Source organism: Rhamphochromis sp. 'chilingali', assembly GCF_963969265.1.
Source record: "Rhamphochromis sp. 'chilingali' genome assembly, chromosome: 12".
In the NCBI taxonomy this organism is placed as follows: domain Eukaryota; kingdom Metazoa; phylum Chordata; class Actinopteri; order Cichliformes; family Cichlidae; genus Rhamphochromis; species Rhamphochromis sp. 'chilingali'.
In genome coordinates this window covers 8,901,709-8,929,282 of record NC_137939.1, presented here as the reverse complement: position 1 = coordinate 8,929,282, position 27,574 = coordinate 8,901,709, and the positions used below count along the sequence as shown (strand labels likewise).

General features: G+C 40.9%; 2 protein-coding genes across 4 annotated transcripts; one reads left to right on the top strand and one right to left on the bottom strand.

Moving 5' to 3' along the window:
- Nucleotides 1-877: 877 nt before the first annotated feature.
- Nucleotides 878-11,155, bottom strand: LOC308407695 (uncharacterized protein). 3 transcript variants are annotated; one of them, XR_013973710.1, is made up of 4 exons: nucleotides 11,015-11,155; nucleotides 6,934-7,374; nucleotides 4,343-5,853; nucleotides 878-3,360 (listed from the first exon to the last, which is right to left on the bottom strand). XR_013973710.1 is itself a non-coding variant. In XM_080899511.1 (3 exons), the coding sequence occupies exons 2-3, from the start codon at nucleotides 7,120-7,122 to the stop codon at nucleotides 5,680-5,682; spliced, it is 363 nt and encodes a 120-aa protein (XP_080755637.1). In that variant the 5' UTR covers nucleotides 7,123-7,374; nucleotides 11,015-11,155; the 3' UTR covers nucleotides 878-5,679. The 3 variants fall into 3 exon arrangements, 2 of the variants coding, with proteins under 2 accessions (XP_080755637.1, XP_080755638.1); XM_080899511.1 differs by having other exon boundaries at nucleotides 878-5,853; XM_080899512.1 differs by lacking the exon at nucleotides 11,015-11,155 and adding an exon at nucleotides 10,636-10,696 and having other exon boundaries at nucleotides 878-5,853.
- On the top strand, nucleotides 10,832-27,233 carry dalrd3 (DALR anticodon binding domain containing 3). Its single transcript, XM_080899509.1, has 13 exons — nucleotides 10,832-11,274; nucleotides 13,758-14,065; nucleotides 14,368-14,678; nucleotides 17,340-17,398; nucleotides 17,512-17,613; nucleotides 17,694-17,758; nucleotides 18,071-18,129; nucleotides 18,221-18,303; nucleotides 18,389-18,515; nucleotides 19,609-19,667; nucleotides 21,621-21,737; nucleotides 21,819-21,887; nucleotides 23,707-27,233. Exons 1-13 carry the CDS (start codon nucleotides 11,038-11,040, stop codon nucleotides 23,824-23,826), a joined length of 1,716 nt encoding a protein of 571 aa, XP_080755635.1. The 5' UTR covers nucleotides 10,832-11,037; the 3' UTR covers nucleotides 23,827-27,233.
- Nucleotides 27,234-27,574: the final 341 nt, after the last annotated feature.

Below are 27,574 nucleotides of genomic sequence, written 5' to 3'. Positions count from 1 at the left end.
TTGCACAACACTGGTCACTATATTCTTCATTTCCGGTTAATACTTGTACAGCTGCTGTTATTGTGTATATATTTATTTATATTTATATTTCTTCATACATTCTTATATAGTTCTATATTGTGTATTGTGTATTTTGTTGTACAGTTATTTTATTTTCAACTTTAATTTATATATTTATCTTTATCTTATTCTTCCCAGTTAAATTTACCCTTCATTCTAATTTGTGTTCTACAGTTATTTCATTTTTAACCTTAATTTATATTCTATTCCTTCCTAGTTAAATTTACCCTTTTTAATTTTTCATATTTATTTCCTATCTTATTCATAGCCTTTTCCTTTTTTTGTTTTCTTTAGGTCACGAGCAGTTGTCCAAGCATTTCACTACATATCGTACTGTGTATGACTGTGTACGTGACAAATAAAATTTGAATTTGAAATTTACGACACTCTTATGCCCTATTTGTTAACCCAAACAGGACTGAGTAGGTTTAAGTTGTGGAGATTTAACCATCCACCAAAACAAAGTGAAAGAGAATAACGTTTCTTGTGTAGGCTCACAGCATTAAAAAAAAAAAAAAGGTAAAAAGTAGAATATCTTCTGGTCCTGGATAATCCAGATTTTTCCAGTTTTATTTTTTTTAAGCACCATAGAAGTGTTTTCACTGAAAAGAAAGTTAATTTGTTTGAAAGATATGAATCTGACTTTTTAAAAATTACATCAGCTACTAAAACCTACATGCACTTAAACTTGTATTTTTTAATCTGAATAATCTGATCCTTTATAAAATATAAAAATATGTTAATTTACAGTCACTACAGGAGAATGAAAATGAAAATAAATGTATTTAAGTCATAAAAACTGATCGTGTGTCACTTATATGTACTACAGACAATAAAACATTGTATAAAACATATGGCTGTTTCATGATAAATGAAAGCATTTGAATCAGTTAAAGTTTAAATACACTGAGGTTGTGCTTACTGTACAACAATTTTAAACAGAAAAGGCACATAAAAGTGAACTTTTACACCAATTGTGGGTGTTTTTTGTTTGCCTAGAATGCATTTTAAATAAAGAAAACCAGCTGCCGTCTCTGTGCGGAGGGCGAGAGGCGAGTTGGGGCAGTGGGAGTGGATAAAGGAAGGAAAGGAGGAGTTTTGCCCTCAGGAGAAGTGAAAGTGAAATGAATCTGTGGAGTATTTAAAGAGGAAGTTTGGAGTCCCAGAGCTGTTGGCAGACGGGACTGCAGAGGACGACGCAGGCAGCACTCAGACGCGCAGGTGAGCCGCTCGACATTTAGGTAAAAGCTTTTTAAATTTCAGCAACACTGAATCTAATGATGAGCCGTGTGTCTGACAGCTCCTTGTGTACACTCACTTTGCTTTCATTCTCTTGCTTGGCTTCTGAATGGCTCCACCTCTCTCTCTCCTTATTCAGTTTAACTTTAACTCTTTCCTCACATTCCTCCCACACACAGTTTGCTTTTTTTTTTAAATTGATTGCAACGGATGGGTTTGTTTAATTCTCCCACACACTGTAGAAGAGCTACAAAGTCGTCAGGTTTAAATCAGGGGTTTAAGCCGACAAGACAAACTGAAAGTATCTTTGAGCTGCTGCTGTTTTGTCTCCTTTGCGAGGCATCTTTCTTTCAGTGACTTCGTCTTTTGTTTTCCTGGATTAGCTGTTAATTACAGGGCAGAGTGAGGCATATTTCAGGCTTCACAGGAAGAGTCCCACGATGGAAATCTCTTCCTTAAAGTTTTCTCGTCTGCTCTCTTCTTCCTTTTTATCGTTTCTATCAGCTCTTCCTTGTCAGACTGACCTCCCGCGCCCCCTCTGTTGTTTGCTTTCTTTTTCTTTCTGACAACTGATAACACAAAACTGGTTTTTCAAGCTAGAATACCTATATAGTCCTATTTATGACTGTAGTTACAGTAAGTGATGGGTCTATTTTCAATATCTGGATATATGGATATGGATTTAAAGCTGACAAGCTGAACCTCACGTTGTTTTTTTAACATATATGCTTTATTTGGGTCAAAACAAAAACGACTTTTTCCTCTTCTGACTCCTGCCTCTCAGGAAAGCCGTACAGTTGTTCTGCTACCTTTCCCCCTCAAGCAGACCAAACCTTTAAGGGGAGTATTTCTTTAAGACGCACTCTGGTTTAAGAGCGTTCAATCAGACAGCAACACAGTAAATTATCTAACTTAAAAGAACAGAAGACTTTACAAAAGCATCTATTATCAGTTCCAGAAACCAGTTTTGGTTAATAAGAGTTTTCTGTAAAAAGCAGTTTGTATCCCATAACTCTCGCTAACATCTTTGTCCATTTTATTACAAATTTAATGGTGAGCCTGTAATTTTTTTTTAAGCTACTGTAATGAGCCAAGCTGCTGTGTGACTGGGAGGTGTGTCGTGTTTGGAGTGATAAACTAAATCTCCTTGCATCGGTCTGAATCTGTGTGGGACTTTTAAATCACCGAGTTAGACCTGAGTGGCTGGGTGATTTTAATGGTTGTTTTTATGTTACAGCATAAAGAACACTGGACTCTGATCGCCTTATAGGCTTAAATGTCTGCTTCTGCAGAAGCATAAACCAGCAGTTAGAGAGTCGGAATAAATGGCTGAAAATGATCAAACTTTATCAAAAAAGAAAAAAAGAAAAAAAAGAAATGTATCACAAAGTGGGTTTTCACTTGTTCATTGATGAAATACATCTTTTTTTTCTTTAAATTGTTCACATTTCAGCCAAATAACTTAAAGTACATCAGGGTGGAGGTTACACAATTTCCATTCAGATCCACTGTGAACCACTGCAGGTCTGAGATCAGGTCGTGTCAGCGCCCAAAAACCAGAACAAAACGAGCCAGCGGAAGTTAGTGTTGCGACTGCCACTGAATCATCTAAACCCTCAGCTGCTCGCGCAGCCCAACAATGGAAACAAGCCACAATTCTCAATTTCAAATCACTAAAAAGCGCCTTACTCATTTGTCAGTGCAAAACAAACATGAAGTAATGCATCGAAAAGCTCACTCATGTTTTTCCGTTTCAGGTCGTCTGAGTTTGATTACTGCTCTCAAACATATCATGTAAATTCACCTACTTTCTGTTTCTAACTTGTTCTTTTTTTTCTTTTTATTTTAGCCGTGTTGACCTGAGGCCAGCCCTGCTGAAACCCTCTGTTTGTGGGTGGGATTGTAACGGAACCCATAATGCAGCTGTGATTCTGAGCCCCAGCTGGTTATGGGGTCCGTTTCCATCCCACGGCGCACAAGACATCCCCCGACCCATCAGCCCGGTGGGGCATCCTCCTTCCTTCCACACATCAGACATTACGCTTCAACACTGCAGGTCACCTTGAAATGTTTTTAAGACAGAATTCATGTCACGTCAGTTCAAAACTCTCACACGAAGAACAAAAACCATGTTTAAACAGTAAAAGCAAAACACCAGTGGCAGTAAAGAACGCTATAAAAGCATCTGGGGTAAAAATACCCAGCTGAGTCACTGAGAAAACCCATTTTGATAACAGCTACTGTCTCGCTGTTCACCATCACGGCCCACGCAGGGCAGACCTGTGGTTTTGTTTCTGTTGAATCAGTGAAGAAAGTGAAACTAACGCCTGTAAGGTCATGTGACACTCTGTCACCGGTCTGCAAAAGTGGTTCGACTGATTAATGCAGAGGTGTTTTTCCTCAATGACACGTTTTCTCCCGGATTGCTGTGAGCAGGAAACGCAACCGGGAATTTCGTGTCAGCCAAGAATGACACCTGAAACAGCAACTGAAGAGGCAGCTGAAAATTATTTTTTACTTTCAATATTTAAAATGTGTGTAGTTGTTGTTTTTTTTAAAAACTAATTGTATTGCTAAACAGGTATTTCTAATAAACCTCAAACTTTAAACTGACAGTTAAAGTTATTATTTTTCTTGCAGTGCCCATTGTGGCACGTTGCTTATGATGCGCTCTACCACCGACGGTTTCAGTGGTACATATGTACAGTAAATAACAGTGGTTTTTCTCGTCCTCTTGGTACTACTACCTGGTTTATGTATGACAACAATGCTTTCTCGGAAAGCTCGTGACAACCCATGTTGTCCTGTAAATGTCAAATCACATTACAAGCTTTTACCATTTCCTCCAAACACATCACAAAGCAGCAGCTGCAATTTGTTCTGCTTTTACAAATGAGTGTGGCCCACTGTTTCCACAAACCAGCACACAATATGTACACGTGTTCTTCTTAATATCCATTGTTGGGTAAGGCTGCTTAATCTATAAGAGTGAGGAAAAAACTGCCCTCAATTACACCAAACAGCATCACCTACAGAGGAGTACCTGTAATTCGACAGTTCCACAAGATCGCAGGAAATGACTGAGCAGCAGGTTCCGTGTTGAGTCCACACCTGCCATCACCGACCCTGTGAAAGAGGGTGAAACCTTTCAACAAGCAGAGCACATATTTGGCTTCATAAGAGATTCTGTTTTGGTCGGTTCAAAATAAAGACAAACATATTGGGATAAAGCTTCATACAAGTCTGTTAGACTTTTATTCTGCTATAACTTATTGTAGTATTTAACTGTGGATGATGACGTGATGTTTTTTGTTTTGTTCTTTCATGGCAGTTTTCTCATCTGGGTGGTTAGCCTGCTCTCTATCGTGCCGGTGTGTCCTCTTTGTTGATTGGACCTCACCTCATATTTCTATACAATTATTATACTATATTCTAAAATATTATTTCATCTTATTATACATCAGACTATCCTGATGATGTCTCAGCCAAAATATGCTTTCAATATTTGGTAAGAAAAATGAATGTTTCCCATCTGGTGCCTGTATTCTGTTTGTTTTCATATTTGTCAAGACCGGGCACGTGATACATGTTTAAGATCTGGAGCTGAGCGCACTCCTACTTTGTGTTACATTTCAGTGTTCACTCAAACATGTCTGGCCTGGATGGTGGAGGAATACACCCACCCGCGTGTCAGACACTAGACTAACTCAGCTATCTTTTATTTTCTGTTCACGCTGCAGGTATTAATCCACCAAATGCAGATTTTCAGACTCACACAACTCAGATCCCAGAAGCATGATGGTGAAGCTTAAAAGGTTCAAAAGCACTGAGAGTGAAGAGGAATGTAGATCAAACCACCCGCATTTCTATAGAAAAGAATTTTTCAGAAAAGCCAAACATGCCTACTGCATTTTCATTCTTGCTTAGTCATTTGTAGACAAGATGAAAATCTGAGTTACACACAGCTACACAGAAGGTGAGAGCGCTCAGGGAAATTTAAAAGAAAAGAAAACACACAGCACTCTTTGACACAAAGAAAGCCACTCTATTTAGTCTTCCACAGTAGGCTGTGTTATCAAAAAGCAAAGGCAGAACCAGAAAGACCAGCTATTCATTTTCTACGTTTACTTTGCTAGTACGATAAAATTGAATTACAGTATGCATCTAAAAATATGTACTGGTTAACTAACGACTGAAATCAATTCACAGAAAACAAAAGTGTGAACATGACCTGGATCAGTAGTAGCTACAACTGAACAGAGTTGAGGTTAATTTGGGCTGAGGCACTGGACAAGTGGTGAACAAGTGCCATTCACACAAGAACGAGTCAGTCAGCAGCCTGAAGGAGCCAAAGGCAAAGGAAACTTGGACAGTAGTCTTTCACAAGTTTGAGGTGTCACGTCCTATTCTTTCATTCATGGCTATGAACTGGCTCATGAGACTGTTCTTCATTTCCCTCTCATGCTCCTTTAACCTCTGCAAACAGGCGTCCATCTCTCTGATCTGGGCATCCGTCGCCAACACTGATGTGGAGACTTCCTCCATCACCGTGTGCTGTAAAACAAAGACATTGCAGCATGCAATTAGAAGACAGTGACACCCTTTCATCTGTCTGCTCAAAGTGAAACTATGGCCACCGGTCTTACAGTCGACCATCCCTTCAAATCTACTCTGGTGAATAGAACAAACTCCAGCAATAAAACAGCCTCCTGATAAGGACAGAATATTGAATAAGTGATACTGATCCTTATGCAGATTTCCTACAGATTAGATAAAGAACTGGAGACCCAAATACTGGCCAGAGGTCAGTTTAAATGCATGCAGGAATCTGATGGCATTCTTTTAAAAGCTAGCTTATCTGACAGAGTGGATCCAACTGTGAAAATTTGTGTTCAAAGACAATGTGTGTGCAACAATGAAGCCCACCTACACCTAAATACTAAGAACATCCAAGGGCATGCCGATCAATTTCAGAAAGTCCTTTCCACTAAACCCCAACATCAAAAGTATATGGGATAATAATAAACACCTCTGCATGGTCTTTGCTGATAATTTGAAAACTGAAGAATAGCCATGAACGCTTGGGCTTTGTTGTAGGTTTTCAATGTGCACAGAAAAAAATGATGTAGCTCCCACAGACCTCACTACCTGCTGTAAAAGGCTTGAGCTACTCTGTGGAGCCAGACCTGTATAGAGAATATAAACAGAGTAAAGTGTAACTGGACCAAAACCTCCTGTGCAGTAGTGTGTTTAAACCAGTCTATGTGATATCTGCACCTCACGACCAATTCACATACTATTTATACTATTTTAGTGATTTTTACTGGAATCTAAATGCACTGGTCTCCATAGAAGTTCAAACGTCAAACAAGCTTGTTGTTTCAGTGTGCTCAAGGCTACAAATAAAGACATTCAACAGAATGGTTCAGACATTTTTTAGAGTGCAGTTTAAAGTTTTTTTTCCCCCCATTCTTAAAAAATAAAAATTAACAATTCGGTTTAGAAGTACTGAACTTCGAGGACAGAAACTAAGTATTGACCCTGTTGCACTAGAATCGATCTGATACCGATACCAGCGCTTGATTGATAGCATCTAGCACCGCCCCTGCAAACTTGCAACAGAATCAAACTCACGGGGCTGATTGTGTGCACGTGTTCTGGTGGGCTGTACTGGTCCTCGTCGTCATCCACCTCCGCTGGGCCCAGGTGCTTGTTGAGCCCTCTGTCGTCCACTTCGTCCCTGACTGCACTTCGGTGCGGAGGTGGGCGTGGCGGGTGTAGGTGCTGGGGATGGCGCTTCACCGGGTTCCCCCCCCTGGGCATTTCGAAGATCACGTCGCTGTCTACGTATCAGCTAGACGACGCGCTCGGTCCCGCAGCGGGTCTTCTGCTCGTGGTACAGTGACCCGCGGACGACCCTCTCCGCCAGCAGCTGTTTATCCGCCGGTAAACCGCGGAGTTCTCGCCGTGCCCGCGATCAAGTTGCGGATCCTTAGCAGTCTTCGGATTTCGTTCTCCTGCCAGTTGTGCATCCTGGGGTTGCGTTCAATTACCCCAACAACACGTCTCAACTTACTAAAAAACAAAAACAAACAAACAAAAATCACACAAACACCGTTTTAAAAAGATGCATTTATTTATTTATTTAATCTTTGCACCCCGTGCGTCATACAGCTCCGCCGGAAGACGACGTGCAAATAGAGGATTATTTGTCTCCCACCCCCTCATCCCCCCTTTTAAACTCCTGATACCGTCATCCACGTCACGCCAGTCACTCTCAACCCTAGTAAACACACTAAAAACACCGATAAACAGCCAAAAATTGCGAAAACAAATAGTCATTTACAAATCTCACCTTCTAGCCAAGTTATCACAGATATGTAGTCTTATTCGTATTTATTGGATTCTATTATTGTTCTTTAATTTATGTTTAGTTTGCAGAGGGTGCTTCCTTATTTCATGTTTGTTTTTATCGTTAAAAAAAAAAGGTTTGTTTTAGTTTCGGTTTAATTAGTTTCCCTCTTGGTTTAAGTCTAATTATTATTGTATGGAGGGCATGTGTCAGAGGCTAGAGTTAGGAAACTTAGTACAGGTATTAGAATAAAAACAACTTTTGGAAAGCGGTTCACTCAAATTGTGTCATAGTATTGTAGACATTCAGAGTCTCCAACAGTCTCTCAACACCTCATGACTCAAGTTTTAATACTTTATTTTTATACTAAACTAACAGATACTAAAACTAGGGATATTTTCTTCACAGCTTTACTTTATTTAATTATTGTAGTGCACAAAATTGCTTCAGTTAGTTTTAATTGCTCTCAAAAGTCATTTAAAAAATATTACACACAACAACACACAAACTAAAATATTTCTTCACATCTAGTTTAATTTACTTTTATTTAACTATAACATGTTCGCCTAATGGATTTTATGTTGCTAAGCAAAGGACATCCCAGTATCACATATTGTTTATGATATGTATTCTGATTGTGCTCTGACTCTGAATGAAAGAAGTCAAAGTCTAACTCTCCGTCTAAACAACACTGGAAAGGTTCAATAAAACCTAACAATGATGAGCACATATATCATCCAATCAGAGCAGGTCTGTCTGCAGGTGTATGGTAACACATGGCACACCTACTTGGTGTAAATAGTTGCATTTTAAGTTTAGGCATGTTATTTAATGTGCTTTTAAGGCAAGTCTTATGTTACAGCAATGCTTGGGCTAAAACAGGTTCGTGATAAAGTGAAGGGTTGTATTGTGTAATCCACTGTACTGTAGATGGACCTTTGTGAACCAATCGGTTAACAGATCAGGTACTGCCCCAAGGCAAAAAAGCAAATATAGGACAACAGGCTTGGACATCATGCAAATGCAGAACCAGATAACTTGACAGCCCCCCCCCCCCCAAAAAAAATAAATAAATAAAATCAAGGCGGGAGCAGTATTACAGCACAGCTGCTGCAGTCGCTCTGCACTGCCTGGTTCCAAATCATTCCTTCAAAATAACAAACCTTCAGGATAAGGGAACGGAGTCTTTTCCTGAAATGATCCCTTCATTTCTCAGATTAGTTATGAGCTCTCGGTCAGTTATGAGTGACAGTGAGGGTTAAACTAACCAAGTGTGTGATTCAAGTCAGTAGTTTTTTCTTAGCTATACTCATCCTACAGAGGGCAGTCTTTGTCCCTGAGCCTACGGCTAATGTAGCCAGAGGTTAATAGAAGATGGGCTCATTTCCCTACTTTACATTTAAAAAGTCTTCTTTTGTTTGAACAAACTTTAAATGTTAGAGTTGCCTGTATCAGATGAGAGTGTCGAAGCTCTCTGCTGCAGCTTTAGAACATCAAGAACTATAAAGTGTTTGCCATATTTATCTGACCAGCAGCACTTAAGGGAGCCGGGATAAACAGAAGACACTTTTTTTTTTACCTTATTTCAGTTCAGTGTGATTAATGCAGCCAGAGTGCTAGCCAAACACTAAACCATTAAGCTTCATTTTGTTTGTAGGACACAGGAAAACAAGACTTTGCACGTCTAACTGCACACCATCAGGACATCCAGACGTCAGCGCTATACTGACTCATCTCTTTCCTGTGAACCGAAGGTTGCTGCATGTTCACACGAGAGGTGTTAAGCCATGTAACACGAAGTCGTGTTTGTTGCTCACATTTACTAAATCCATTTTGTCTGTCATTTCTGGAGTGAAATCAAATTTCCAAGCGTAATGTGCAGTTCATTATCTGCCTCAACAGCAGCTCAGACAATTAAAGTTCCTTGAATATCACCTTAGTAGTTTATAATAAGAAGAAATGTGGACTGAGACACTTGACAGCTGTCAGACAGTCGGTGGTCTGATGAGGCAGAAAGTGCAGGGAACTAGGTAGCACTCCAAGATCTCATGATTTTTCTTGTAGTTTCATCAACTGATTATTTCAGTCACGGTTGTGAGCTGACATTATAAGGCATTTTCCTGTTATGGTCCATTGACCTCTGCAGATGGATGTCCTCCAGCACCTGTGTGCAGTTGCAGGAGGACTTTTCTCCAAGCTAGGTGACCGTCACTGACACTAGCTTCATCATTGTTGTTTTCCTTTTCTTTGTTCAAAATGCAGCGTGTCATTAATGGGACAATGACACATTTTCTGCAGTTCGTCTCTTTAAATCATAGAGATAATGGGATCTCCATGTCTTTAGGTCCATAATTTGTTTGACAGAGACAATTTTTGATAATTTTGCCTCTATACACCTATCAAAATGATCAAACATTACTTGGGCAAAATTACAAACTTTTAAATATAAGGGTTACTTTTTTAATACTTGGATGAAATTCCTTTGCAGTCAGTAACTGCCTGATGCCTGGAACCCACGAACATCACCGAATGCTGTGTTTTTTCCTTTGAGATATTCTGCCAGGCTTTTGCTGCAGCTGTCTTCAGCTGCTACTTGTTTGTGGTTCTCTCTGCACTCAGCTTTGTATTTAATAACTGAAAAGCTGCTCTGCTAGGTTGACAACCATTCATACTCACATTTACACCTACGGCTAATTTAGAATCACCAGTTCACCTAACCGCACTAACTGCATGTCTTTGAACTGCTGTAAGGACCTTCCTTTGTGCTACCCATAACTTTATTTACAATCTTGCTTAGATGATCAATGTGAAAATTGCTGCATGTTTAGTTTCTACACACAAAGCTGTTTATGGTTGTATTAGCAAAAAAAAAAAAAAAAAAGTAAGCAATAAGAAAATGATCTAACTAAACTTCACCCCTGATGGAAGGATTTCATGATGTTGGGTTTCTAAGACCAGGGTCAACTTTTGAGTTTTGGGCTCACCTTATGATTGACCTTTCTCCCTCACTGGATAAGAGGTGGCGAGCTCAAACCCTAACAAAATTCCAGAGTCTCAGTACAGAGAGCAGTATGCACAAATTTTGGGGCACAACTACTGCAGTTATTTCACCTAACACTGGATGGCGCCATGCTGGTCCGACACGCGAATGTATGTCGTAGGAAAACACAAATTACATTTCACTAGTTCCGCAGAGAAAACAGGCAATGCAGCGCAACATCTGACATCAACCAGCGAGCAACCGTGCGGCTAGCGTAACCCAAAATCAGGCTCATCTTCGCCCGTCTCAACGCGAGCAGCGGGACGACGCCTTGACACAAGATATGAGGAGAGGGTGAATGAGCTGACTGGTAGAAAGCTCACCTGTTTGTGCTGTGGTGGTGGTGATGATGGAGAACATCGAGGAGCTCTCGCCCCTTCGCATCACCCCTACAGTCCGTGCTCTGAGCTCCGCGCTGCGGGGGAAGCGTGAAGATGTCCACGGTTCCAGCCGTGTAAACGGTGACAGGGTATTCCCTGAACCAGAGAAGCTTTGGTTTAAGGAGAGCAGCGCTAAAAATCTACGAAACAGGGACTTCTTGTCGCCGACCACGATGCTTAACACGCTGTACGCCGACGGACAGGTTGGTTTGACTGATACCTGTTGGATATATTAGCCTCTGCGTGACTCCATGCTGTTTTATGTTATTTCAACATAGCGCTAAATAGTATCTAAGCCGCTCAATGCGCTTTCTGAACACGCTTCTTAAATCTAGTCAAACCGGACGCTGTCACCAGACAGCGGGAATACCGCTGCTTAAACACATTGAAGTTCCGATAAACAGCTCTTCATTTTATTCTTCCGCTAAGCGGTGTAGTTCCTCGGCACTAGTGTGTTTATGTTAGTGCTAGTTCGTTTCGCGCAGTAATACAGTGATATTAAAAACGAATAAAGGTGTTTTCAGCTGTTTCGAACGTGACTCGACCAATAGGAGCGAGGGACCGAACTGTCTGCTTTAAAGTGCTCAGGTGATTCCGACTGCCCGTGAATGCCACACGGAGTCATAAATAACACCTAAATTCACAAAACAGTAGGTACATCTGAATGATACTAAGAGGGCCTGGTACCGTGGATTGATCAGGTTGCTGACTTTGCTCCAACATCATCATCGACCAGGCACTAACAGCCAGCAGTAATTATTAACCCATGACTGACACATACAATATAGGTCAGATAGACAGAAAGGCCAAGCTGGCTGTGCTGCAACTTGCGTTACACAGAGCACAAAAAGACCCCGTTTAAAGCTTGTTCTCTTCAGCCATAAAATATGACAATGCAAAGATTAAAAAAGAAACACATTAGTACATATTTGTTTATATCCTTGTGCATGTGTTATGTTCCACAATGCACTCGTTTTGTTTACAGTGTAGAGATGCACTGGCATTGATTTCTAAAGCAGACTCCATTATCTAATGTTTTTTTCAATTCAATTCAATTCTTTATTTATTTGTCACATGTAGTTATAACTAGTACAACACAAGTACTCCCCCCCCCGACTGTGCATCTTACTAAACTTATAATAAAAAAAAATATCTATATAAAAGTATAAAAATGTATAATATCGTGTAAAATATTACGCTGTAATAGTTAAGAGCTATAGTGTACGTATTTACATAAATACAGATGTAAATGATAAAATAAAAATAAAAATAAGGATAAAACTCAAAAGAAAATTATATACTGTGTATGGAATTGTCCATCATGTTGTCCGATTTGTGTTTTGATTGAGGAGTCTCACTGTTTGTGGGTAAAAACTCCTCCTGAACCTTTCAGTTCTTGTTTTCAGGCTACAGAGGCGTTTCCCTGACCTCAGTGGCCTGAACAGTTTGTAAGCGGGATGGCTGGAGTCGTTAGTGATCCTGATGGCCCGGGATCTGCACCTTTCAGCGTAGATGTCCTGCAGTGTTGGTAAAGATGTTCCCATAGTGCGTTCAGCTGTGCGCACGACCCTCTGCAGGGCTTTCTGTTGCTGTACTGTGCAGTTCCCGTACCACACCGTGATGTTATTACACAGGATGCTCTCAATGACCCCGGTGTAGAATCTCCTCTGGATGTTCTTGGAGATCTTAAACCTCTTTAAACGCCTCAGATGATAGAGGCGCTGTCTGCCTTTGCTGATGAGGAAGTCCGTATGTGTGTTCCAATTAAGGTCCTCGTTGATATAAACACCGAGGTATTTCCACTGAGACATACTGAGAATGGTGTGCATTTTTTTTTATTTGCAAAAATGTGTGTAGAACAAATAAAACATGAAGCACTTTTCAAAACAATGTTACAAAGTGCTTAGCAATAATAAAAGCAACAAATATGAGAAGTTGGAGTTAAGCATGACTACAGTGGGAATTTAAAAACAATTAAAAATTGAAAAGATTAAGGAAAAACAAACATTTATACACATTTGGGTCTTAAAAATGAAAAAGATTCCGCATTAGCAGTTATAGAAAGCGGATGATAAACATGTGCTTTAAGAGATTTAAAAGAGGTTACAAAATTAGCCTGGATGAGATGCTCAGGCAGGGAAATCCAAAGTTGTGAGACCTGGACTGCAAAGCCTCGATCTTTAGTGACTAAACAAGCTTTACAGACTACTAACAAGAATATGCTTTGTTAGTGGGCAGCAGCCATACTCATTTAAAATAACATCTCATAGATATAGGCAGGGGACAGACTATGTAGGGGTTTAAAGTCCAGGAATAAAATGTTAAAATTAATTTTTAAAGCTAACAGGTAGCCAAAGAATGATTGCAAGGACTGGTGCCTGTCAGCAGGATTTTGAATTAATTGATTTTTGATATCTGTCTAAGCTGAATGAAGAAGGATTGCATGACATTAGACTCAAATTAGAGGTCAGAGTCATAAAATACCCCCCAAGTTGCAAACCTCTTTGCAAATATTCTTTAATACAATGCTAATGCTAGGGGAGGATTGTGTGATTATAACTGCGTGAATGTGTCATGTATCAGACAACCATTAATACTTATAAAAACAATAAAAACGCCCTTCATACATTATACTTTTCTTATTGCTTGTATGTGACATCCTATATCTATTTTTACATCCTCCCAGGTCCCTCCAGCAGTGATGTCCAGAGTGCTGTCCCTTCGTGGTAGTGGGGTTCTCCCTGTGGCTGGTGGGGAGGTGATGGGTGAAGGTCTAAGGGTACGGGTGGATCGGGCTGCCACATTCAGGGCCGTTCTGGCGGGTGGAGCTGCAGAGTACCTGAAGCCCTTGAGTCAGAGGCAGGGCTGTGTGGTGCTCAACTGCCCCGCACTGCACCCTAAGTCCAACACACCCAGTCCTGACACAATGAGTTTAGGCCAGCTGAGGACTGTTCTTCTGGCTGACCACATGGGGGCACTGCTGAGAAGACAGGGGTGAGTCTGGTTTAATGGACCTGGACCTTGTAAACCTTGACAGAAATGTCGGGCTTTTAAAGTCCTCTTGGTTTTAATTTTTCTCTCATTCAAAATGAATTAATAACACAGTCATCATAACACTGGAAAATTCCCTAAATTAACTGTTTTCTGCTTCCCAAATGTGACAATTAGCTGATTTTTCTCTTTTTTGCATTAGTGGACATTTGAAAGATTTTACCATTGGCTTCTTGATAATCTATAGACTAATCAATTAACCATCAATGGATGCAACTGTTAATTAATCCCTTTCCCTGTCTTAGATATGCCGTGTCCTTCTGCCCAACACTTCCTGAAGACAGCAACATCATCAGTTTCCTCCGAGCTCTGGGAATCGATTGGCCGACAGCCCCGGGTAATTGGACGAATGAAGAGCGGGAGGAGAAGATTCAGGACTCGCTAGAGAAGTCTCAATACAGAGAGAGGGAAATGGAGAGAGGCAGGAGAGCTAGCGGAGGGGGAGGGAGGAAAGCAGAGGAGGGAGAGAACGAAGGAGCACTCAGGATCAACCTGAAGCAAGTTTTTCAAGAGGAGGGGCTGCCGGGATACGACCCCAGCCTTGGCACCTGCACGGGTGAGTCTGAGTGCTTTCCCCCATTGTTCCCTTGCTTACCACAGGCCTTCATTTACACCTCATCATGAAGAATGATCAGTTTATCCAAATCTAGGACAAATATTTTTCATCAGTTGTTGCTTTTTGTGTCAAGGTCTAGAAATCTCTATATCTCATCTTCCTGCTTGTCCAAAAAAAAAAATTAAAATGAAACTGGCAGTTTTCTCTTTACTGAAGCTAATTGCAGTCCACTCAAATAAATCAAGCTCTGTTTTATTTTTATCTGAGGATTTGTGCCAGAATTGCTTCTTGCTGAGCCAGTGACTTCAAACTTCATGTTTCCAGTTTGGTTGCCAGGAGGCTCCGGCAAGCTTCTCACCTGGCCAAGAATAACTTGCGGCACTCATAATTATAACATTCCCGTTTAATTAGTGAGCTTAGAAGACTGTTTTATGTTTACGTTAAGCTAAGCCAACTTTCTCCTGTGTGTGTGTGTGTGTCTGAGGGGTACCTACTTATTCCAAGAAAGCCAGCAAGCTTAGTTCCCAAAGTAATAAAACTGCATTGATGCAGCTTAGCTTAGATAAAAGATGAGTGAGATAACAGAGATTTCATATCAGAATCAGAATCAGAAAGGGTTTTATTGCCAAATGTTGAGCGGGTTTACAACATTAGGAAATTGCTGCGGTGCTTCAGTGCAAACATACTGTTATAAATACTGTTATAAATTAAGCTTAAATAGACATGAAAATAAAAATGAGAATAAGAATTAAAAGTGCTAAGTAGATAGATAGATATATACATGATATATCAGGGCTCTAGAGTGCGACCAATTTGGTCGCAAATGCGACCAAATTTTTCAGTGGTGCGACTAAAAATAAATATTTGGTCGCACAGGTGCGACCAACTGTTCCGGTAACAAAAAAAAAATCTCTAACTCTCCGTGTGGTCAACAACAGACACACATTATGCCCCTATCGTGGACTAAACCAATCAGAGATAGTCAGGGGCGGGACCTCTCTGATTGGCCGTGGTCCAGTTGAAAGTGCAGGTGGAAGAGAGAGGTGAGTAGCTTGAATAAAGCGATATCAATTCATTAACGGATTCCACACAAAGACCTAAACACGGAGCGGACCCAACACATCAGAATCAGCTTCGTCTTTCTCGGCTTTCTCACCCGACGGCCTGAACACGGACACGCTGTCGGAGCTTAGCGATTCTTCGGGTCCGCGCTGTGTTTACGTCTTTTTGCGCTGATTCTGAGCTGCAGGTTTTGCCTCTCTCCAACCAAAATTCACCGAGCCTGCAGCAAAAGAAGCAGCAAACTGCGCTTCACATTTGATCAATGTCGTCATGAATTCCCTCTGACTTTTGCTGTTTTGCTTCCACCACGATAAAAATCACACTTCCTGCACAGCTCTCTCTCTCTCTGTACTTCAGGAACAGTTTCCCGTCTCAAATCTGTTTTCTGCATTATTCATTCGCTTATTACCCACCAGTCTACCGTTGTTTACAGCGCTTTTTCTTTTTTCACTTAAATGACCTCGGACAAGAAAGCCTAATTTCTGCTGTTCAATACTGAAGAAATTTAAATTTCTTAAAATTATGCAAAATTGCAGAATATTTTTAAGGTTATCTGCTATAAAAAGCCAGACCAGGAAAATCTCCTTCATGTTTTCCTGTGTTTTATTCTCAGTTACTTTCACACAAAGGCATCTGCTGTGATTTTCACAATTCTGATGAAGTCTCATGTGTATCAGTACTGATAAATGATCAGAATTATAATATTTCTGACTGTCTGAGGCTAAATTGAATCAAATCAGGACTTTGAGAACCGGAATTGAATGGATTATAGAAATCAGTGATGATACTCAGCCCTAGTGAGCAGCCTAGGCCTGAGAGAAGTGGATGTACTGTAGCTGTGGGTAATAAGAAAAGATGAAAAGAACTATTGATAACTTTTTTGTTAAGTTAAGGCCTGATCTGTCTGAAATTCATAGCCAGTGCTCTGACACGGTGCCATCAATATTTGAATGCTGAAAAAGCACAGTGTATCCAGAAAACACATTATATGCTGCAGTAAATGCACTGCCCAAGTGTCCCCTCTCCCCACGGCCTTTCAGCAGCAGACAGCAGCAAACAGGTCGTCAGAGGAGGCCAAGATGATGATTAAGTTTTTAACATTTTCTACAATATTGACAAAGCACTTTAAGCACAAGTTTGTTAGTTAATAATTTAGAAATTAATATTGTCTGTATGGACTCCCCCCCCCCCCCCCCCCCCCAAAGAAAGTGCACATGTAAAACTGCGGTGTTAAGCAATGCGGTTGAAAAATTTGAGTGCGCCTAACTTTTGTGCCGGTACGCCTAAATTTTTAAAGTTAGGCGTACCGGTGCGCCCATGTCAAAAAGTTAGTCTAGAGCCCTGTTATATACATGAGTGCAGGTGGTGATCAGTGCCAAACATGGAATGATGCAGTGAACACAGCGTAGGGTCATGTGTTAGTGGTGGGAACAGTCATACGGTTATTGTTCATGTGTCCAACAGCAGAGGGGAAGAAACTGTTCTTATGGCGAGAGGTTCTGGTGCGAATGGACTGAGGGGAGCAGGGGAGCAGGTCAAACAGACTGTGTCCAGGGTATATTGTATAATAACAGCTGACAGACTGTTGTCCTGTTTTAGTTAACAGAGACGGCGTTTCCCAATTGGCACAACTGGACCTATCCACAGCTGACTGCACAGTGAGACAAACACACTCCATGTCTTTGTTTTTAATATAAAATTATTAATAAAAAACAAAATAAAACGGGCAGACAAAGCACTGATTTTAATTTTGTCACTGCCTCTTTCATAGGCAGCCATGGTAACAGCGTTACATGTGACTTCCTGTCAAGATGAGTTCCGCCAGCAGCAGATAGCAATGCTGTGGAGAGCCAGCGGAGCCAAACACACACAGGTAGCTGCACACACACACACACACACACTGCAGTGATGAAGGGTTCCTATTTTTACCTGTTCTGCTTTCTGTTTCTGCAGAGGCATCTTGTTTGTGGGCCTGTGAAGACTCCTGGTTCACACCTGACTGCTGCACAGTACTTGCAGTAAGACACATCAGTTCCTCTGTCTGTGCTGCCTCTTTTTTTTTTTTTTTTTTATCCTTTGTCCTCTCTCATCCTTTTTGTGACATACTCATGTCATTTCTGTTACTCCTCCACACACCCTGCCCAGATCCCCACCAGATGTGTTTGTTTTCACCAATAACACTCTTACCATCATCTTCCCTGCACCGTAACGTTGCAGATGTGATGAATAAGACGCTGTTGATGTTTTTCTTCGTCTGCGTGTAATTGTGGTGTATTTTTAGCTCGGTTCCCTGTATTAATGAGCCTTCTATTCTTCCTTCTCTCCTCCAGGTTGAGAAGAGGTCAGATGAAAGAGGCCTCCGAGATGAAGTATGGAGATCAAGTAGAAGGTGTGTGTGTTTATGCGCATTCTCATTGTACAGTCTATATGACTGTAAGTAAACTGAATTAACTGAAGACAAGTGCTTCCTCCTCTTGAAGGTCAGACGTGGGAGGACATCATCAAGGTCATGACCTCTGCTACAGTCAGATTCGAGCTGCTGTCGACTGTCCACACTAGTCCTGTGAGTCATCAGTACAGCACTGTTCCCTTTCAAGCAGCCATGCTCTAACGCGCTAAGTCAGACTGACTGACAGCCATATGTTTAGGTGACGCTGGACGTCAAGAGGGAAGGCGGTGTGTCGACCAAGGGGCCCAGAGGAGGAGTGTTTGTGATGTATAACTGCGCCCGATTGCACACTCTGTTCGACAGCTACGAGAGAGGAGTGGAGAAAGGTGAGAGCTGTGCTTTTCTGTAAATAAATGTTCCCGTAATTCAGGTCATTGTGGCCAATGATTGCAGTCTTCCTTTAACCTCACCCAGTCTGAAGAGAAAGAGAGACTTATTAAAAGCCAGAACGAGTTTTATTTATAGTTCAGCGGGACTGTGATGTTTTGTTGCATAAATAAATCAGAAATCGATATTGCTCAGTGGGTGGATAATGTTGCATGTGGAGCATTTTATTTCTGTCACAGTTATAAGAAAGCAAGGTTAGCTGCTTTAGGGTGGTATCCAAGGACATGCAAAACACAAAATGTTGTTATGAATATTAAGAAGCCAGAACAAAACAGAACAAAAACGATCATAAAAAATAATAGCAAAGAAAAAAAAGCAAGTCAGACAAAAAAGTGCTTTACACACGTGTGTCAATCAGATCTTAAAATCCATGAGAAACCAAGATATGAGTGATGTCATCTGATAAATCTGGAAAATCCAGCTCAAAGCTTAGGTAGGGCTAAGCTTTGAGCTGGATCAAATTGTGCTGGAATTGTTTCTATTCTGCATGTGAACTCCATGTTAAGATGTGGTTTGAAAAAAGGGAACAACAATGATGATTTTCAGGTGTGTTGCTGAAGAAGAAGGTGGGTCAGCTGTTCTAAGGGGTGACACCTTGGCAACACAGTGGTTCTGGGCCCATCTCAAGAGTTTGGCTTCCTGGTTGAATAAAGGTTAAAAACAAACTAGCAGGGAATAAGGATGCTGACATTGGATGATTTGAAGTGCCATCATTTTAAACAGAATTTTATATGTGGCCTAAAACTGATCCTTGTGGTACACCAAAGGTAATATGAGTTTTAGATGAAGAGTAAATGCCTGTGATGACTGGGAGAGTTATTTCTAAAAGATGAGAATAAACCTAAATAAGTGCACAGTCCTTGATATGCAGGGTCCAAAAGAATGAAAGCTTTCATCCACAGCTAAATGAAGGGATACTTGGCTTATTGCTTGGTCTCTTGGGTTCAATCAATATGTCTATAATGTTGAACATGTAATGTAAAATCTATCACAATGTTTCTACATTTAGTTTTCCTGACTCTTTATCTGCAGGTCTTTACCCAGAAATCCCAGAGGACTCCCAGCTGGACTTCTCTGCTCTGAAAGAAGAGGTGCCACTTTAGTGTCTTCTATGATCAGAATCAGAATCAGAATCAGAATACTTTATTGATCCCTGGGGGAAATTATTTTTTGTTACAGTGCTCCATTTTAAACCAACATTAAGACAAGACAGACAATACGCTAACTAAGAATAGTACAATATATACATATATATACATACATAAGTCACTTATAAATAAATATTTGGAAAAGAAACATGTGTAGCTGTAGCAGCAAACAGTGTGTTAAGTGGATGCGTTGTACAGGGAGATGGCCACAGGCAGGAATGATTTCCTGTGTCGTTCAGTGGTGCTTTTCAGTAATCTCAGTCTCTCACTGAACGAGCTCCTGTGACTGACCAACATGTCATGGAGTGGGTGGGAGGTGTTATCCAACGTTGTCTTTATCTTGGACAGCATCCGCCTCTCCGACACCACCTTGAGGGAGTCCAGCTCCATCCCCACAACATTGCTGGCCTTACGGATCAGTTTATTAAGTCTGTTGGCATCTGCGACCCTCAGCCTGCTCCCCCAGCATGCAACAGCATAGAGGATCGCACTGGCCACCACAGACTCATAGAAAATCCTCAGCATTTTCTGGCAGATGTTGAAGGACCTCAGTCGCCTCAAAAAATAGAGACGACTCTGGCCCTTCCTGTAAAGTGCTGTGGTGTTTTTAGCCCAGTCCAGTTTATTGTCAATGTGTACTCCAAGGTATTTATAGTCCTCCACAATGTCAACACTGACCCCCTGGATTGAAACAGGGGTCAAGTGTTTCCTGGTCTTCCTGAAGTCCACGATCAGTTCCTTGGTCTTTGCCACGTTGAGCTGCAGATGATTCTGCTCACACCACGTGACAAAGGAGTCGACCACAGCCCGGTACTCTGTCTCATCATCCCTGCTGATGCATCCAACCACCGCAGAGTCATCAGAAAACTTCTGAAGATGGCAGGTCTCTGTGCAGTGGCTGAAGTCTGTGGTGTAGAGGGTGAAGAGGAAGGGGGAGAGGACAGTCCCCTGTGGTGCCCCTGTGTTGCTAATCACCTTGTCAGACACACACTGTGGGAGACGTACATATTGTGGTCTTCCTGTCAGGTAATCAACAATCCAGGACACCAGAGAAGCATCCACCTGCATCGCTGCTAACTTATCACCCAGGAGGGTCGGCCTGATGGTGTTGAAAGCACTGGAAAAGTCAAAAAACATGACCCTCACAGTGCTCGCCGGCTGGTCCAGATGGGTGTAGACACGATTGAGCAGGTAGATGATGGCGTCCTCTGTTCCGAGACGAGGCTGATAAGCGAACTGAAGGGGATCCAGATGTGGTCTTACTATGGGTCGCAGCTGGTCCAGGATGAGCCTTTCCAGGGTCTTCATGATGTGGGAGGTCAGTGCCACGGGCCTGTAATCCTGGGGGCCACTGGGACGAGGCGTCTTTGGTACAGGGACGAGGCATGATGTCTTCCACATCACCGGGACCCTCTGCAGACTCAGACTCAGCATAAACAGTTTATGAAAGACTCCACACAGCTGGGGGGCACAGGCCTTGAGGACAAGGGGACTCACTCCGTCTGGTCCAGCAGACTTGCCTGAGTGAAGTCTCCTCATTTGCATCTCAACCTGGTATTGAGTGAAGGTGATGGGTGGGGGAGGGGTGTCAGGAATCTCACAGGAGGCAACATGTGAAGAGAGAGGCTGGCACAGTGGTGTGGCTCTGGATTCCAGGCTGACTGCAGGTGAGGTTGTGGGGGTGGGAGCAGACACTGTGGTGTCGAATCTATTGAAAAACAGATTCAACTCGTCGGCTCTATTCTCACCTCCCTCCCTCCCTCCCTATGATATGCTGTTCTCTACAATTTGATTATATTTCTTAATTTTAATTATATTAGAAACTGTAACTTCTAAATTTTAGTAATGCAGTGTTAATCCTACAGCGCTACCATGTGACTGTGTTTTAACTGACAGGGTGAATGGCTTCTCCTGTTCAATTACCTCATTCCATTCTCGGAGCTGCTTGAACAATCGGGACAGGCTCTGGATAGCGAAGGGGGTGGAGCCAGAGTGAACATAAAAACTGAACAGGTAAGAGCAATAACAGAAAAGGTGGATACGTCCGCTGTTGCAGATGTTTATATAACTCATACACATGTTTGTGTTCCTCAGATCTGTAAATTTCTCGTGTCGCTCAGTAAAGACTTTAGCTCCTACTACAACCGGGTCCACGTACTGGGGGTAAGGATGTACTCATATATGTATGTGTGTACTTACAGAGGGGACTGTGTACAAATTAACTGGATTATATTATACATATTGTCCCACAAGAAGTAGATTTTATATTTGTCTGTATACATACACTTAATCATTTTCTGAATTATATATTACCACAGCAAATATGCTTACAGTAGGGTTTTCTGATTATGTGTGAATGCTGCAAAATCTATTTGCTTATGCGTTTATGTGATTTTTCTTGTGTGTTTGTGTGTTCCCTTTCTTCTTATACACTACATTTAAATATAGTTGTGGTCAGAAGATTGCATAGACTCATTCGTTAATGCAGACCTTCCCAAAGTGTGGGAAGGTCTGCAAAGCAGGAGATGAAGCTGAATAGCTGAATATGTTTCCAAACCAACTTCATTCTAAGCCAAAAACTAGAAAATATAGTGAAGCATATCTTCCCTTTGGCTTCACCTGCACAAGTGCCGAGGTAGGTCTTCCCTGCAGAATTGGTTTTCCCTTTGTTGGGAGCAGCTGGGCTGTTCAAATCACGGACAAACAATTTTCTTGATTTTTAGTTCACAAACACTTGTTGTAATGACTAACTAGGGGTGACATTTTGGAGATGTTAGCTCTTTATACAGTAAGGTTACAGCGGGATACAAATAATATCAGGCTGATCCTGCCAAAATTTGTTTCCCCGGTTCAAATCACAGACAAACAGTATCCCACAGTTGTTCATGTTTTTAAACCCATTTTGCACAGAGAGGCATTTTTTTTGAAAAATGTATTGATAGCAATGTTGAATATTATTACACAGGAAAAAACAACTACACATAAAATAATCCCACCGTGACGCCTCTGCCTTTCTAAACGGAGGGACAGTAACTGTGTGTGTATATGTAAGCGTGTAAAATCTGCAGATGGTCAGATTAACAGTATTTTGTCTCTATCTGCTATTTTGCATTTCATCTCATGTAAACAATAACGTGGTGCACAGCCTGACATGAAAAAAGGCACATACCTTTGACGTTGCGTGACGAACTCTGTATTCCTCGTCCACACAGAAGCGCAAAAAAGGAGTTTTAAAAAATCTCCATTTTCGGTGATTCGAAACGCCGTTTACGTGTGGACGAAACAGCTGCGTTTTCAAAAATAACCGTGTAGGTGTGGACGTAGCGTAAAAGAGTTAGTAGTTTATTTTCTTACTACCTGTAATTTATTGCAGATTACTGTTATTTGCTTAATTGTTTACTAAATGTCTGAGGTGTGAAATAAACCGCAATGGAGCAAAATATGGGTGTGTGTGGTTGGAGGATGTGTTTGTGCATGCGTGCGTGCATGAGTGTGCGTGGGGTGGGGGGGCGAAAATGTTTGTTGTAAAACAAAGAGGGGCCTAGCAAAAAAACTTTGGGAACCACTGCGTTAATGCATGAACATCCTAGTACTTTGAGGCTTTTAATGATTTTTTTTTTTAACTGGTCTTTTTCCAGGGTGGAATAATTAATTTTCTGTAATTGTGTGGAGGATTAGAGAAAATCCAAGATAAATTCAAACTTATGTACCCTGTTCCTGTTTTCTTTTAAGTCATTAAAGATCTATGCTGTGCATTCATTACACTCTGGAAAAAGAACACGTCAAAGAAAGCCTGAAATTACCATGATATTCATGCCCATGATGAGCCACCTCTGACCACATCTGTAACAGACAGAAAAGAACTGAAGTTTATTTTGAAGCCAGCAGTTGTTTTATTGTTATTTTTGTTCCTCTGTATTTTCACTCCCTCACATACCCTTGCTATATTCTCAGTCTTTCTTCTTGTCTGTCTTGCTTGCAGGAGCCACTGCCTCATCTCTTCAACCAAATGTTTTGTCGTTTGTATCTGCTGAGAGCATTGAGAGAGCTCTACCACAGCGCTCTGGACACCCTTAACCTTCCCCCCATCAGGCAACTATAGCCCCGACATAATTCACCCACCCTTCACTGTTGGCTCTACCTCCCTGCCTTCCCTACGCACACACCACATCCATGTGTATTGTGTGTGTCTAGCTGATACCTTTTTTGGCAATATTAAAACAAATTATGACATTTCACTTGCCCACTGTCCCGCTTCTGCATTTCCCTGTCAGTGTATTGTGACATATTCTAACTGTCTGGTTATTTTTACAGCATACAAGCTGCTTGTATGCTGTAAAAGAAATATTTTGACATTTGGGTTGCTGCTTATTTGCTTTCTTACTGACTGATGAGAAATTCTTCCTTGTCTCAAGCTGTGTGCTTTTGTACTATCTCTTCACACACTTACAAATACAGCTACAGAAGTGCTGCATAATTACCTGTCAGCATTTCAGTTGTGTCAGTCTTCTGTACATAGAAAAAGGGGCGATGCCACTAACCAGCAGTCATTTACAGTGATGGCATGCCAATTGCTAGCTAGCCAGCAGCGGCAGCTTTTTTTCTGATGGACATGGTTTGCTGTTTCTTGGAGTATATGCCTGTTACAGTGTCATGTTTACTATTAGAAATTTTGGCAATATATGTGCGGTCAGAAGATTGCAAAATATAGCTGCTAGCAGTTCATGTTCTTTAACATAAAATGCATAACTTGCCGTTTTTGATTTAAGACTTAGCCAGTTAAATTCACTTTACAATACACACTACACTACACTAAACAAGTACTTAAGGTATATAGTATACTACACTATGATATACATAATATGCTACGCAAGACATATTGCTTGGCACCCTTTGGATGTATAGAAATTGGAAGATACTACAGCTAGTTAGCTTTCCTCAGCTAGTTAGTTAGCTAATTATCTTAACGCAACAAGTGAGAAAAGAGCGAGCCTGGCTCTAAATCAAGATAACAAAGTCCACCTATGAATTTTTAAAGTGTTCTAATTGGAACATTATAACCTGTTTGTTTCAGTACAAAAACTTGGCATTAAACTCAGTATTTGGAAGGGGTTGGATGGTTTCCTGGAAACCTCCAGTTGCCTGGAGACACGAGTAAGCTACTGGTGATATTAGTCTGTTGGGGTTTTTTTTTTTTGTTTGTTTGTTTGTTGTTTATTTTAACTCTCAACGAGAAAGCAAGTAAGCACATTTCCCATAATGTCAGAATGTTTCTTTTAATTTTGGCTTTGTTACTACATGATGGAGAAAATGTCTTTCCCTTAAGCACAGCAGGCGTCAGGATCTAAATTAGATTGGCAGAGCTGGTGTGCCCTTTTGAATTTGCTAACCATAAATTAAATGTATTTGTCCTTTTCACATAACAATCCCCAAATCTGAACTAGCCTGTAGCTTTAATTTATATTTGGTGCCAAGTTATAATTAAGGTGTTTGTCTCAACTGATCTGTATTAAGACTTGCCTTATTACTTATTACCCATCTACTCACTGTCACCAACAACAGTTAAATCCTCTTTAGAACACATGTAACTGTTTAGTCACTGCCTAAAGGAAGAAAATCAACTTTTATGAGTCTTCTCCAAATGTTAAATGCCCCCATTCATGGAAATCTACCACCTTGTATTTATCAACACTTAGAAATATTTATTGTCATAAAAAATAGAGAGAAATGTACAGAATATATATTCTTCATCTGAGTCTTAATCACTGTGTTCACATGATTATTATCCTGCTTGACAAATCACAGATGTTACTATGAAACAGCTGTTTCGGACAGTTATGGACAAACGTAATGCATCGTGTCACAATCTTAGGACATGCATGAAATGGCATGATAACAATATGTATGACTTTTATGCCAAAAATGCTATTTGTAAATTTTGGGAGTGAAATGATAAGGATCTAACATTGATCGTTCAGTTTTTATTGTTTGTGACCAACAAATGTGCCATAGCATTTTTTTTTTTAATTCTATGATAGTACAGTCCAGTGTTATTGATCACAAATATCTGACAGATTTACTTTTCACTGCATGAAATGTTGTTTGACCCTGTAAATGTATGATTTAAAAAAGCAAACTTTTTCCGTTAGTTTATTTTCTTTAGAAAAGGGAATGAGACGTTTACAATGTGTTGTTTTTATTTTAGTAGCTGTCCTGTTAGCTGCTGCTGTAATTACCACAGTATTAAAGCAGAGGATCTGCAGAGAGACTGTCATGTTTTCCTCTTACACTCTACACTACTGCACTGCAACCATGTCTAAACAGAACGATGCTGACTTACATTAGCTTTATTTTTCTCTTGCTGCCATGTTTGCTGCCTCAGGCCCTAACACCTGACCTCGGTCACCCATCCTTCATTCTGTTCTCCGTCTTTTATGCCGACTCCCTCCTTATAGGCCCTGTTTGTTATTTTATTCAGGGCTATATTATACAGTGTAGTCGCACAAATAGTCCAAGGACTTTGACAATATTTTTCCCCATAAAAAAATTGACACGAAGTCTTGTTGACTGCAAACCAGACAGCTATAAAGATGACTGCAGAATTGTCAGGAATGCAGTCAAACACTAACTTCATCTGTTGAACCTTTTGATCATACCAAGTGAAATTCCATCTGGAGACCTTGCTTTGCATTTGCTGCATGCATTATTTACAGCCGAGCTCCTACTAATTCCCCTCTAATGAAAATCTCTGCACCTCTGCCCCGTAAGTGTATTTGTCCATCTGAATGTAAATAACGCTGCCAAACTCTCGCCTACACACATCTGTGCACCCGCAGTTTGTGTGTGTTTTTCCCCTTCTGCAGACTTAAAAATAAGCATGACAGACTCTCTCACTGTATGTTTGTCTTGAGCTTCAGTGTCTGACAGATGGTGATACTGATACTGATGTTTTATACATAAATCCTCTCGTGCTCTGCTCCCCGCTGCCCTTGGATTCAACAATAACTCGCTCACTGCACAGATATGTACACTTCACTGTATGCTGCTAACAGTGATCCTTCACTGATACAACCCCGCTAGTGTCATGTGTAATTTGTCTTTTTCCCTTGTGTAGACCCCCTCTCCCTTTTGCTGATCATTTATTTCCTCATTTATAGAAGAAAAGCGTTCGTTAACTCTGACTCAAGCCAAACTTATGGTTTTACTTGCTTTTATGAAATAGTTATTGAGTCTGCAGTGCTCCAGGAAAAATAAGACACCATCTTGATATTTTATAAGGCCCGTGCTTTGTTGATACCTTGCGACTTTAACCCCGCGCCTTCTTATATATCTCTGCTGTCGATGTATAGCTGTATACCTGTGTACTGTAAATGACACACAACTCTCATCCTTGTTTTGCTCAGTAAACTGGTTTGAAAAACTGGAGCATTCAGTCATTTTTAATTCTATACAGATGCAGATGTGTGATTGTGACTTTATGAAACACGATACAGTTGGAGAAATGTGCAATGGATGTGTGAGTTTGAAAGAAATAAACAGACTCTAATTGTTATGGTAGTTTCATTTTTAATGCAGAGAGACAGAATATGAACCAAAAATCCATGGGAAAAAAATGTCATTGAGTGAAAGATGTATTAGATCCCACCCAGCTTGAATTTTGGCTCCCACAGATTGGTTCTGTGCCCATGTGGCAAACATTGGACAAGAGCCTCCTTCCCACAGCCAGAACACTGGAGATGGGTTACGGATCGGATGGGTCTTCCAGCATGACAATGACCTAAAACATGCCGCCATCTGTAAGACAAGTATCTGTGCTTCTACTTACGTAAAGAGTGCGTGCACTTTCGCCA

Coding starts and splice junctions, on each gene's coding strand:
- dalrd3 (XM_080899509.1), top strand. CDS start 11,038: ATGATGGAGAACATCGAGGAGCTCTCGCCCCTTCGCATCACCCCTACA. Junction 18,516..19,608: donor CGAGAGAGGAGTGGAGAAAG/GTGAGAGCTGTG, acceptor CTTTATCTGCAG/GTCTTTACCCAGAAATCCCA. Junction 21,888..23,706: donor ACCGGGTCCACGTACTGGGG/GTAAGGATGTAC, acceptor TCTTGCTTGCAG/GAGCCACTGCCTCATCTCTT.
- LOC308407695 (XM_080899511.1), bottom strand. CDS start 7,122: ATGCCCAGGGGGGGGAACCCGGTGAAGCGCCATCCCCAGCACCTACAC. Junction 5,854..6,933: donor ACGTGCACACAATCAGCCCC/GTGAGTTTGATT, acceptor TTTGTTTTACAG/CACACGGTGATGGAGGAAGT.